At 41.5% G+C, this 12,191-nt stretch overlaps 1 protein-coding gene across 2 annotated transcripts in view; it reads left to right on the forward strand.

Moving 5' to 3' along the window:
• GLT1D1 (glycosyltransferase 1 domain containing 1) overlaps window positions 1-12,191 on the forward strand; it is a 38,793-nt gene that overhangs the window by 11,762 nt on the left and 14,840 nt on the right. For both annotated transcript variants that reach the window (XM_066331774.1, XM_066331773.1), the window contains exons 4-8: window positions 2,282-2,333; window positions 5,292-5,328; window positions 6,368-6,424; window positions 10,500-10,595; window positions 11,761-11,810. In XM_066331774.1, coding sequence (XP_066187871.1) covers window positions 2,282-2,333; window positions 5,292-5,328; window positions 6,368-6,424; window positions 10,500-10,595; window positions 11,761-11,810 — 292 coding nt within the window. The remainder of the gene's footprint in view (window positions 1-2,281; window positions 2,334-5,291; window positions 5,329-6,367; window positions 6,425-10,499; window positions 10,596-11,760; window positions 11,811-12,191) is intronic.

Below are 12,191 nucleotides of genomic sequence, written 5' to 3' on the forward strand. Positions count from 1 at the left end.
AAAAATAATTTATGTACTTGTTTACTTTTGTTATCAGATAATCAGAAGTTATTCTTTAAACAGGCCTGAAGGGAAAGGAAAAGGATATCTGACGTGCCAGATAAATTTCAGCAAAATGAGAAATACACAAAACCAGTCTCTGAGTGTGTCCATTTGATTAATCTCTGTTTAAAATATTCTGCCACAAACACAGCTGATACAAAACTCTGCCTTAGTGAATGGGTTTTAATGATATTAAGTTGGGAACCTAACAGCCTGAATTATCTGTGATATTCCAAAATGTATTATAAAGAGTGTTATTACTGAATGTTGTTTAATGATATTAAGTTTGGGAACCTGAAGTGTACTTTAACAGCCTGAATTATCTGTGATATTCCAAAATGTACCACAAAAACTGTGATTTAGTGAATGTTGTTTAATGATATTGGGGTTGGGAACCTGAAGTGTACTTTAATATTAATTATTAATATTAATTATTTATTAATTAATATTAAATATTAATATTAATTAATTACATAGGATATTCCAAAATGTATCCCTGCATCCTCATGCAGTTGACAGTATTTTCTTTGCTGCAGGGGAAGTGTCTCAGTTTCCTAGAAGTCATTCTGGATGTCCCTCTTCTCCAGTAGCATCACTGCTGTTATTCATTGCATACTTATTAAAAGAAACATTGATTTTTTTTTTTCTTTTTTCTTTTATTGATTGCCGGGTTCTAAGCAGAAAGCAGCATGAATTGTGGATTGCTTGTCCAGTACAATATCCCACCACATTCCATAAAACAAACTATTGAACACTGCCTGGCCTTAGGAGTGTTGGGGTTTTAATCAAATTCCTCTAAATGCTGCTTGTATTCCTCCAGGGTATTTTTTTCCCCCCTATTGAACAGTATTTTGTTAAACTTAGAAGCAACATCTTTTTATCCTTGTTAATGTGATGTATTGAAAGGATAATTGCAGACTCTGGGCAAAGGGAGCACGTGGGACTTCACCAAAGCAGCGTTTTAATAATATAAGGGTTATATAAATGAAAGGGTTTTAATAACCTTAAAAGGTGGCAGGTTTAATAACCTTCAAGGTGTGTGTGGAGTCCCCTGGAGTGCCCTAAAGCACATCCTACAGGACAAACCCAGAGGTTTGCTCCAACAAACAGAAGCAGGAGTTTATAATTCTGGTACAATTATGGGAACTCTGATGGGTGATTTTATGCCCTCAAATTCTGACCCAACATCTGCAGTGGGGAAGTTCTGTCCTGGTCAGGGCTTTGTCTCAAACCTTTCAGGTGGCAGAGGGTTGGCCCAGGACACAAACATTGCAGAAGTGACATGAAAAAGCAGCACTGAATCATCAATGACCTCTCTTTTCTATCCAATATCTCTACAAGTAATTAAAACAAAAGGTGTTTTGCTAAAGCAGGGGTGTCTCATGTGAAGGAGAACTCAAACATTCTTTTCCCACAGCACTGAGGGTCTTAGAAATGGCCCCATTTGAGGGCCCAGGTCACAATGAGGTTCCATTTAAGAACCATTAAGAAATTATGTTACATATAATATATATATATAAAAATATTGTATGTTATAGATTATTTACTATATTATATATTATAGGAACTATATAAATAGTTCCTATAATATACTATAATATATTATATATTAATACTATATAATAATTAATATAGTATTAATATATAAAATTAATATATTATTTATATATAATATATATGCAATTTATAATAAAATATATATTAACCATAATATATTATTTTATGTATATATTTACTATATATCATAGATAATCTATAATATATTTTCTATTATATAATATTAAAATCTATAATACAGTATCATACGAAGAAGTATCTATATATTATGCTATGACATAATTCTCTCATTGTATAAGAGATCTCTGTATTATTGTCACAGCACAGCTCCTCCTGAGCTCCGTTCTGCATTTCCTGCAGCGAGGCAGGTGCAGGAAATGCAGGGCCCTGGGTGGAGCAGCAGCTGTCCCCAGAAACTTGGGGCTTCTCCTTTAGGGAAATGCTCCCTCCAGCTCCCCAAGGGCTCTGGGGTGTAAAGGCTGAGGAGCTCCTGTGGGTTAACCTGCTGCAGCAAGGGGAAAACCTGTCAGCTTCATCTGGGCTCAGCTTTGTAAGCCTCTGATCTCAGCTCTTAGCAAGACTTGTTTTTTCTGAAGCAGTTTTTTTTTATTTTTATTATTATTTTCCCTGTTTAAACACTTTAAGCAGATGATCCCAACTCTTTCTGTCTCCATCTGAGCAGGTTTGCAGTGGCTTTCACCGTGGAGATGAAGGAGCTGGCAGCAGCAGAGTGGGTGAGTTTGTGATGCTGACAGTCTGAGCAGATCCCCAGCCCCTAAAACATCTCCTAAACAGTGCCAGAGGATTGCAGAATCTCCACTGTTCCCAGCCCTGCTTCTCCTTCCAGACAATCCTGATGTCCTCAACAGGTCACAGAGATCTGGCGTTAAAATCTGTTCATAATATATTATATTATATAGGAAATATTTTAGAGATTTTAGATTAGAGTGTCAAACAGTTTAGGAAGTGTTTCTCTGTAACATTTTAAACAAATCATTTCTTGTTTCCCAGCCTCTCCTGAGGCCAAACTGTTCCTTTGTGCATCATCCACTAAACTTTATGTTGACAAAATTCCTCCTGGAAGCATCAGGTGGAATAAAGAACTTGGAAGTATATTTTATATAACAAAATATAAATTGTTTTGTTGAAGACACTTGTTTTGTCAGCTCTGCAAACAGAATGAACTTCTCAAGGCAGAGGTAAATCAGATTTGCTGTGCTGAGCACCAGACCCAGTGAGGGGTCAGCATTTTCCCATTGGGATAAAACCCTCCTCTGGCTCCCCTCACCTCGGGAAATGTCAGCTGGAGCTGAACAATTAATGCAAAGAAGTCAAAACAAAGTGTTTTGGTGCTTCTTCAGTTCTAATTTACATCACAATATAATCATTAATGCGCCCTTGCCTCAAAAATAGTCTCTGAGTGGAGCTTGCACAACACAGCAGCAGGATCTGCAGCTCCTTATTTCAGCATTAATTGATTTTTTTTTTTTAAATCTATTTGCATTAAAAGGCTACATGAGCAGACATGAGATTTGGTATTTTATTTTATAAGTGCAATTGGATTTGAACAGTTACTACAATGAACCTCACGGTGGGTAAATGTGAAAGGGCACAGCTCCTGTCAGAGAGATCAAGGAAAGGACAAAAGTAACAGTGTAAGGGAAAGGAAACAAAATAAAGGTTTGGAATAGGTTCAAAATCAGCACCTCAAATGCTTTATAATTTTGATTTTGCCTGAGCACTTCAGCAGTTTTGTGAGGTTAATCCAGTGCTGTGGAGGTCTGTGGGGAACTCGAGGCAAATCTGTGACACCCCAAAGTGAAATCCCACTTTGTGATACCAAAGTCCCCAAATCTGCCTGCAACACTGAAGGATTGGACACATCCTGCCCCACACAGTCCTTGTGTGGATATTAATGATATTAATCTGTGGATATTAATGATATTAATCTGTGGATATTAATGATTTTTACCCGTTGGCTCTCACTCCTCCCGTGTGGGCTTTGTTAGTTAAGCAGTCAGGCAAGAGTTTAAATTACAAACATGTCATTTAAGAGCTCAGAAAACAGAACTCAGTGGCTGTTTCTCCCAACAGATTATTTTCTATTACACTGGATAAATTACCCTTAATTAGGAAGTGTGTAACCCAGCCCTTGTAATGATCTGTATTCCAAACGAGTCTGAAATGCTGGAAAAGATCTCGTGCTTCTGGCCAGCCTTTTATTTCAGCAGCATAAAAACTGGAGCAGAAGAGTGACCTAAGCCAGTTTTATCAGCCTTCAATTCCATTTTCCATTCCCCTCCAGCCCATTTGAAATACAGAACACAGGAGCAGATTGATCCCTGGTGTGGGGACATCTCTGTGCCCTGCCCCACAGTATTCCTGTTTCCCTCTGGATTATCCCAGCCCTGCCAGGGCTGAATTCACTCCCTCAGCCACCTGGGGTACAGCAGGGCAAGAAAAAAAGGTTTAATTTAATTTTTATTTTTAAACTGGGTGTTTTTGCACTGTTTGCAAAGGGGTTTTTATCTGTAAAATTCACAGTTCTACTCAGAGAAGGTCCAGTGCCAAGTAATAAAACAACGGAAGGATGTATTACATTATTTTTATTATTTCTAAATCCTTTGAGCACAAAAGCTCAAGAAGGAGAAAATCCATGGAATATCCTCAGGTGTCCACTGTGGCACAGGGTTGTTTCTCCCCCGCTTCATCCCCACATGGATTTGCTGCCTTTTGGTGTCATTTTGGTGACGTTCTCTGTGGGTCTCAGAATCCACCTCCCTCCCGCCTGGGAGCTGCTCAGAGCGGACTTTTGAGGGGATCTCTTCTCTCAGGTTCTTTTCCCAGTCCATTTTCAGTAACTGCAGGGGACTGAGGGGCAGCAGGGAAACCCAAAATCTCTGCAATTTAAAGGGAAAAAAAAATCACTTTTGTGGCTTCCTGTTTTCTGAGCTGACTGGTTCAAGAGTTGGTTGCTTAAAAGTTTGTTTCTGGATTGATTTTTTTTTTCCATTTAAAAAAAAAGTATTCCACAAATCCACAGTTGGAGTTGTAGAAAGATATTGAAAGAGGAAATTGCTTCTTTAATCACCTAAATTAAATAACTAGCAGAACAGCACTTGAGGAGTGATTTTGGAAGTGTAGTAATTACCTCTTTTACTGCAGCTATTTTCAAGTAATTTATTTTGCAATTTTTGTTTGGGAATGTTCTGCAATAACTACCAGGCTTGGGTTTTCCTGTCTGGGCAAGTTTGTGTATTTGACAGCAGTTTCTGAAACTGATACTTTTATAAATTATATTATGGATAAACGTAAAGTGGATTTTCAAGACCAATGGGTTTTTGGGAACCAGAGCTGATTTTCAGCTAGGCAGCTGGAATTTGTTTTATTGCAGGGAGATAGGATAATGATCCAAAGAAAGGACACAGAGACAAACCAAAAATGTACATTTGTACTGATTTGGTAATTGTGTTCATTGCCAAATAGATCCACTGATACCATAAATGGACACAGGAAATGCAAATTCCATTGTTGGCTTTTAACGTAGCTGAGAGCTGGGGTTGATTTTTCATAGTCAAAACCACACTGAGGTGGTTTGTTACTCTTGATCTTGGGGTTTTTTGTGAAGATTGAACAGGTATTTTTATGCTGAAAATAACTGAAAGTGATTTTTCTCCTCCTTCTCTTTAAAGCCAGACGCCAGGAAGAAAATACACGTCCAAAGCCAAGGTGAGAGTTTGGAAATCCTGATGAGGACATTGAGTTTCTTTGGTCCCTGTGCCTGGTGCCTGTGTGTGTCTATCTCCTGTGTGCCCCAGACATTTTTTGCTGGACTGGACTGGCCTTTGCAGTCCTGCTCTGCTGCAGTTGGGCTTTTTGCCCCTGGCATTGATTGAAGCAGGATTTCAGCCCCTCAGCCCAAGATTTCCCACTCATTTGGTGCTTTTATAGAAGTTTTGCAGCAGGGAGAGGAAAGGTAACACCGAGATCTCTCCAAAGGCTGCAGAAGTTTTTTGGATGCTGAATAATTATTTCCTGAACCCCTCCAATTCCTTTAAATGCTCCAAGGTGAGTTCCCAACCCAGTGCCAGCCAAGGTCCTTCCCTTGGTGAGAACACAGCTCACTATTTCAGGGGTGCTGACTTCATTTCCTAATTTTACTGATTTAAAACCAGCTCTCTGCAGGTTCCAAACCCCATTCCATTTAGTGCATTTCATTTGAAAGCAAATAACGTTCCTCTCCAGACTGTGCTGCTGGAATAACTCCTTGTGAAGTCTCTTCAGCCCATTTTTAGTTGGTGTTCAAAGTCTCGGGTGAGGTAATAGTTAAATAAGAGATTAAATAAAATAATAAAGTGGTTGCACCATGAAAAGAATCTTTAACATAAGGAAAAACCCAAACCCATTAATATTCAGGCTAGATTAATATTGAGTTTGTACAGAAATGTAATTTATTCCCTTTCTCTGCTGAGGGCTGGGGGCGGCAGCTGCCCTGGCTGTGTTTGGAAGGATGTGCTCTTCTCTCCTGTGCGGTTTTGGGAGGCCAAACTCTGTGCTGCTGCAGAAGTTCAAACCCTGGGTGATGGCACAGAATTCCCCATGGAATTTCAGCCTGTGGAATCACAGGGAAGCTGCAGCTGGGAATTCAGGGTGCTTGTAGGAATATTTCAATTTTAGACTTCCCAAAGCCTTCAGGAGCCACAGCTCAGCCATCCAGGGCACATTCAACATGGGAGGGTCTTTTATTTTTTTTTTCTTTTTGCCACAGGAATTAAGACAACACCCAGTGAAACATTTGACTGGTACAGATTTCTACAAAATGCAGGTAAAACTCTTTCTTTTTTTTTTTTTTTTCTTTTTTTTTTTTTTTTCCCCTGTGATTATTCTAATAAGTGTCAAGGATGCGAGAAACTTTGAATCAGAGTTGAACGAATTATGTAATAAAGTGCTTTAATTGTATGGGAAATGGCAGAATCTCCATCAGATGAGTCTGGTTCACCCAGCCTGGCCCCACATCTCTGCTCTGCCAGGGCTGAGCTTTGTGCAGCGCTCACAGCAGTGGGCACAACCCTAAAAAGGTGAATTTAGGGCTCAGCACCCATTCCTGAGCTTTACTGTGGGGCAAACTGGGGCTGCCCCAGCAGTGGAGCCGTGACCTGACTGACAGGAGATGACAGGACAGTTTGAGATGAGAAACCTGGGTGTGATCTCCCCCAGAGCTGCTGCTGATCCCAGGCTGACACTCATCCCTGCAGGAGGAAAAGCTCCTTTGGCTTCCAGAGCAGTGGGGCTGGAGCTGGGAGACACAGCCCCCAGCAAACACCATGTGATGAGGAGATCACTGGCACAGTCTGCACTAAGGAAATGTTTGTTCAGCCACCAGGCAGGACTCAGAGCTGCTTTCATGGGATGTGGAACCAGGGCATCACGTGCTTATTGCAGCAGCAAATTCAATCCGCAGTGTTGCTTTTGTAGTTTGATTTTTCAGCTCTCCTGTGATTTCTGGTTCATGGCAGAACACAGCTCACTGTTCTCTGAGCCTGAGGAGTTTACATGACCTGTCCTGGCACAGGGAGGGTTTACAGAGGCATTAGATCCCCCTAAAGCTGTGCTGGAAAAAGAGACTCTGTAAGAAAAGCTAAACAGTAAAAGTTTGTGCACTCAGACAGCTGCCCACAGTAAAAACTGTGTGATGGCAGCAATAAACTGAGCTCCCAAACTGGTCTGAAAGCACAGAGCTGCTTCTTGTTGTTGTTGTCTGACCTGTGAGAAATGATGAGAGGCAGGGGAGAAGAAGAATTGATGGAGAATTTTGCAGTGTCATTTTTCTGGCTTCAGTGGCCTGTCCCTGGAAGTTTACAGGTTCATTTGACTTCCCTCGTCTTCACAAACCAATCAGCAAGCGCAGCAATGAATCACTGCTGGGTGTGGACAAAGACACGGGGTGAAGTTATTCCCTGCTTTGTAAGGAATTATCATTCTCGGTTATTGCCTGATTTGTAGGGAACAAGGTGCTCTGTGAAATGGCACAGCAATAAAGGTCTGAGGTGTGCAGGGCTAAAGTGTAGCGCTGGAATAAAGACTAATGGGGGTCCTAATTATCCAATTTGTGTCTGGAGTGACTCCAGTCCCGTTGAGGCAGGAGGAGCTGCAGCAGGACATCACCTCAGCTCCCACCTTGGCCGCCCTGCAGCTGCCCCAGGGAAGGGACACAAACCCAAGCTCCAGGTTTGTGCCACTGCTGGACAAATTTATCTGTGTGTCCTGATCAGGAAAATGAAATTGTTGTCCTAAAGACTGAAAAATCAGCATTAAAGCTGTGGAGTTCCTCTTTGAGGAGGGCACTCAAAGCTTTCAGGTGCTCAGGAGGTGGATAAATGAAATAGTTTCAAGAGGAGAGAAAGACCTGCTGTGGTTAAAAATGACCAGGAAAGAAAATAAGGTTGTTTCCCCTCACTGGCTCATCATGGCTCGGGTTTTGTTTCTGAACAAAACCAGAAATGGACAAATAAAGCTAAATAATGTGGACTTGGTGCTGTTCTCTAAAGATCTATAGAGCACAACAGTGAACTTGAAATCAGGGGTTGGAAAATTAATTTTTAAATCTTCTTCTTTACCTGTCAGCAAGATAATGCTTGCTCTGACTCGTTCACTCCCAGGCCTGCAGCCTTCAGTAAGATTAAAGATTTGCAATAATACATTTATTTTTATTGTGCGCCTATGACTGCTGCTTTTTTTATTTTTCTTTTTTTCCCCCTGATAGTACCTGGAGGGATGGAGTTAAATGAATCTACACTTCCAAAATCTCTTTAGATAACACTTGTACTTATTCCTGCCTTTCTTAGAAAAACCATGTCCCTGCTGAAGCCTCAGGAATGATTTGGGCTTGGGAGTGGTTGCTGTCTGTGTTGATGTTTTACTGTGCAGGTTTTTCCAATGGCCCAGGGGTAAAATCATCCTGTCCTCTGCACTAACATTAGGTCAAGAGGAAACGGCCTCAAATTGTGCCAGGGGAGGATTAACTTGGAGATTAGGATGAGTTTCTTGACCCCAAGCGGTGTCAAGCCCTGGCAAAGCTGCCCAGGGCAGTTCAGTGGTGGGTGGGAATAAATCCCTGGAGGTTTATAAAGGATGTGGAAATGTGGGTCAGTGGTGGCCTTGGCACTGCTGGGCTGATGGTTGGGCTTTTGGAGGATTCAGTGGTGGATGGAAATCCCTGGAGGTTTATAAAGGATGTGGGGATATGGGTCAGTGGTGGCCTTGGCACTGCTGGGCTGATGGTTGGGCTTTTGGAGGGTTCAGTGGTGGATGGAAATAAATCCCTGGAGGGGTTTAAAGGATGTGCAGGTTGGGTCAGTGGTGGCCTTGGCACTGCTGGGCTGATGGTTGGACTTTTGGAGGGTTCAGTGGTGGATGGAAATAAATCCCTGGAGGTTTATAAAGGATGTGGGGATATGGGTCAGTGGTGGCCTTGGCACTGCTGGGCTGATGGTTGGGCTTTTGGAGGGTTCAGTGATGGTTGGAAATAAATCCCTGAAGGTTTATAAAGGATGTGCAGGTTGGGTCAGTGGTGGCCTTGGCACTGCTGGGCTGATGGTTGGACTTTTGGAGGCTTTTCCTGCCTCGATGACTCCATGGTTCTGTGTTTGTGGGATAAAATTACAGGGAGATGGTCAATGTGATGAGCAGCTGCCCTGTGAAAATCCCCCGTTTTCAACTCCTGATATTGTCCATTTCCAGAGCCAGAAGTCAAACCCAGCCTTTGCCTCACCTCAGGCAGGTCCTGAGCCCCTGGCAGGGGAAGGCTGGATGGACAAGGGAACGTTTGACACCTTTCTCCAGCCCATGTCCTGGCTCAGGATCAGCCAGCAGGAATGAGCAGGAATCCTGAGCAGGAATCCCCTTTCACCTCCACGTGTGTGTGTTATAAACCACAAATTATTTCTTGCTCCAGTCACCAGTGAAATGTTCTTTACTTGTCCAATAATGCCATTTATGCTGCCTGCTGCCACCACTCAGGGTGCTGTAAGCTGAATGGAACAGAGTCAGTGCTGAGCCTGTGACAGGGAGGATTTAAATACTCCTGAATGGGATTGAAATTGGTAAGAGCAGAGTTGTGAGGGTGCAAACACAGCCCTGCTGTGGGACCCACCATGGCCCTGATTCCCCAAAGAGCCCTCAGAGCTGCCTTGGCCTGGAGCCCTGGGAATTCCAGAATTCTAGAATTCCCAGAATCCTGGAAATCCCAGAGCCCTGGGAGCTGAGAATTCCAGATTTCTGTGCTCACAGGCACTGACCCCCCAGCGAACACTGCAGTGACCTGAGACCATGGAAAAGGCTCCAAAACTGAGTGACAGCCCTGGGATTGTGGGTGTGGGGTTTGGATAGGAGTGTGGGATAGCACAGGGTGGAAAACTCAGAGTTTAAGGGTTTAGAATACAGTAATATAGAAATTATTTACATAATTTCCATATACAAATACAAAGCAAGATGGAAGATTTAGGATGTTGCCTAATTTCTTCTTTTTTATCTTCTTCTCCATGGCTCTGGGTGGGGTTTTGTAATTGGACAGAAAAATCCACATTGTGGCCACAAGTGGTCGGTTATTGGGTTAAAAGTAAAAATAATTTAGGTGTCAATTCATAATTGGACAGTTTATTCTTAGGGAAACACCTGTGCCCTATAAAATGATGTAAAGCCTCAATCTGAGGATTGCTGCAAAAGCAACAAACAGGAGGAATAATGACAATTTTTCATAATCCACTCCCTTACTGCTTTAACCATTGCATGTTCATGGAACAATTTGGAGCGTTCAGCTTTTCTTTATCTGCACTAATGAATTGTTTTTTACTTTAATGATATTTAATGATTTGTTTTAATTAATGACTTCCCTGTCACAGACATTCCCACAGACACTGGCAGTGTCCATCTGTTCCTTTTGGTCTGTGGGCTGAGGAGAGTCAAAGACCCTCTGTATCTGGTAGAAGTTTTCTCAGGTGAGTGGTGGCTATTTGAATATTCTGAATTATTCCTGTTTTGTCACTCCTTCCCTTAGCTTTGGCATGAGCTGGTTTATTCATTGCAGGGAAACGTCGCCCCATATTTACATTTGAAAAAAGGAAATTCTTCTGTAACCATTGATCTGTTCAACACATTATTTCTGTGCCACATCTTTCCCATCCCGCTGGGAATAACAAATCAAAGCAATACTTGATGGTTTTGCTTGCTGAGAAAAACTGTTTTGCTGTTACATGCAATATTGATGGAAGACAAAAGAAAAGATCATCTGCTGCAAAATAACTTTTTTTTTCTTTTTTTTTCTTTTTTTTTCTTTTTTTTTCTTTTTTTTTCTTTTTTTTTCTTTTTTTTTCTTTTTTTTTCTTTTTTTTTTTTTATCTTGCTGTCCTGTTCCATTGATTTGCATGTGTGCTAATTAATGCCACTGAAGCTGCAAACAATTTTTTACCACCCGTTGTTTCTGTGTCAATGCTCAGGCTGGGCTGAAGTTTCCCCAGAGTCACAAAAAAGGGAATATTTTGTGTGTTTGTGGCTGTGAAAGGTTCAGGCATTGTGAGCTGGAAATTTATCCTGCACTCTTGAACTGACTTTTCCAACCTTTGAAACCTTGTGGTGATGCTGAGTAAAAAAATGCAGTTTGTTATAATATAAATATTAAAAAAAAAAGCTATAAAATATTAAATAAACGTTCTAAAAATAACTGCACTGTTATATTGGGGCATTCAGAGAGCAGCAGATTTCTCTGGTGCATTTCAGTGAGTAAAATGGTTCTAAAGGCTGCAGTTACTTCCACAGGTTCCTTTACACAGGAAAATATTCCAGTAATTTTGTGGACTCAGTGGCCAGAGTCGCTGCATTATACAGAGCATTGTTCTCTGGAGTGATTCAAAATTAATATCTGAGCTTAGTTAAATAACCCTGGAGCCAGAGGAGATTGCACAAAAGGCTAAATGCTAACTTTCAGAAATGCTAATATTTGACTTCTGAGCAGGAATGAGAGGCCTGAGCAGGGAATCTGCTGCACATTCAGCCTTTTAAGCAGCAATACAATATTTGTCTAATCTTTTAATCATGGGGCTCTTTATACTGATGAAAAAATTAAGAAGTTTGATTAATCAAACAGTTGCTCCTCTTCTGTTTCAGAGTGGCACCGAAAGGATCCCAGTGTCCATCTGGGAATTATTGGACCTGCAGTAAGTTGGGTTTTGTTTTTTTTTTTAATTGCTGCTGTAATTTTTATTTCTAAATATTCCCATTTACCTGCATCTGGGGCTGCAGAGCTCTCCTCCAGACTGAAGGTAGGTCAGAGGATTTCTGTGCAGGAGATAAGGAGATCCAGACCTTTGTTCCCAGCGGGGCTGAACTGAGGGAATGCAGAGGTCCAGAGTTCAGGATGTCAGTCCAAAGGCTTCACAGGGAACAGCCCTGGGGGTTTCCAGGAGGAGACACTGAGGGGCTGCTTCCTTCCACTAAAAACAGGAGTTCTGAATAAAAAAACCATCAAAAGCCACTTGGGTTCTACTCCTGGCTGCTCTTGTCAGACACTCACAAACTTCTAAAACGTGAACTTTTGC

Source organism: Sylvia atricapilla, chromosome 17 (genome assembly GCF_009819655.1).
Source record: "Sylvia atricapilla isolate bSylAtr1 chromosome 17, bSylAtr1.pri, whole genome shotgun sequence".
NCBI lineage: Eukaryota > Metazoa > Chordata > Aves > Passeriformes > Sylviidae > Sylvia > Sylvia atricapilla.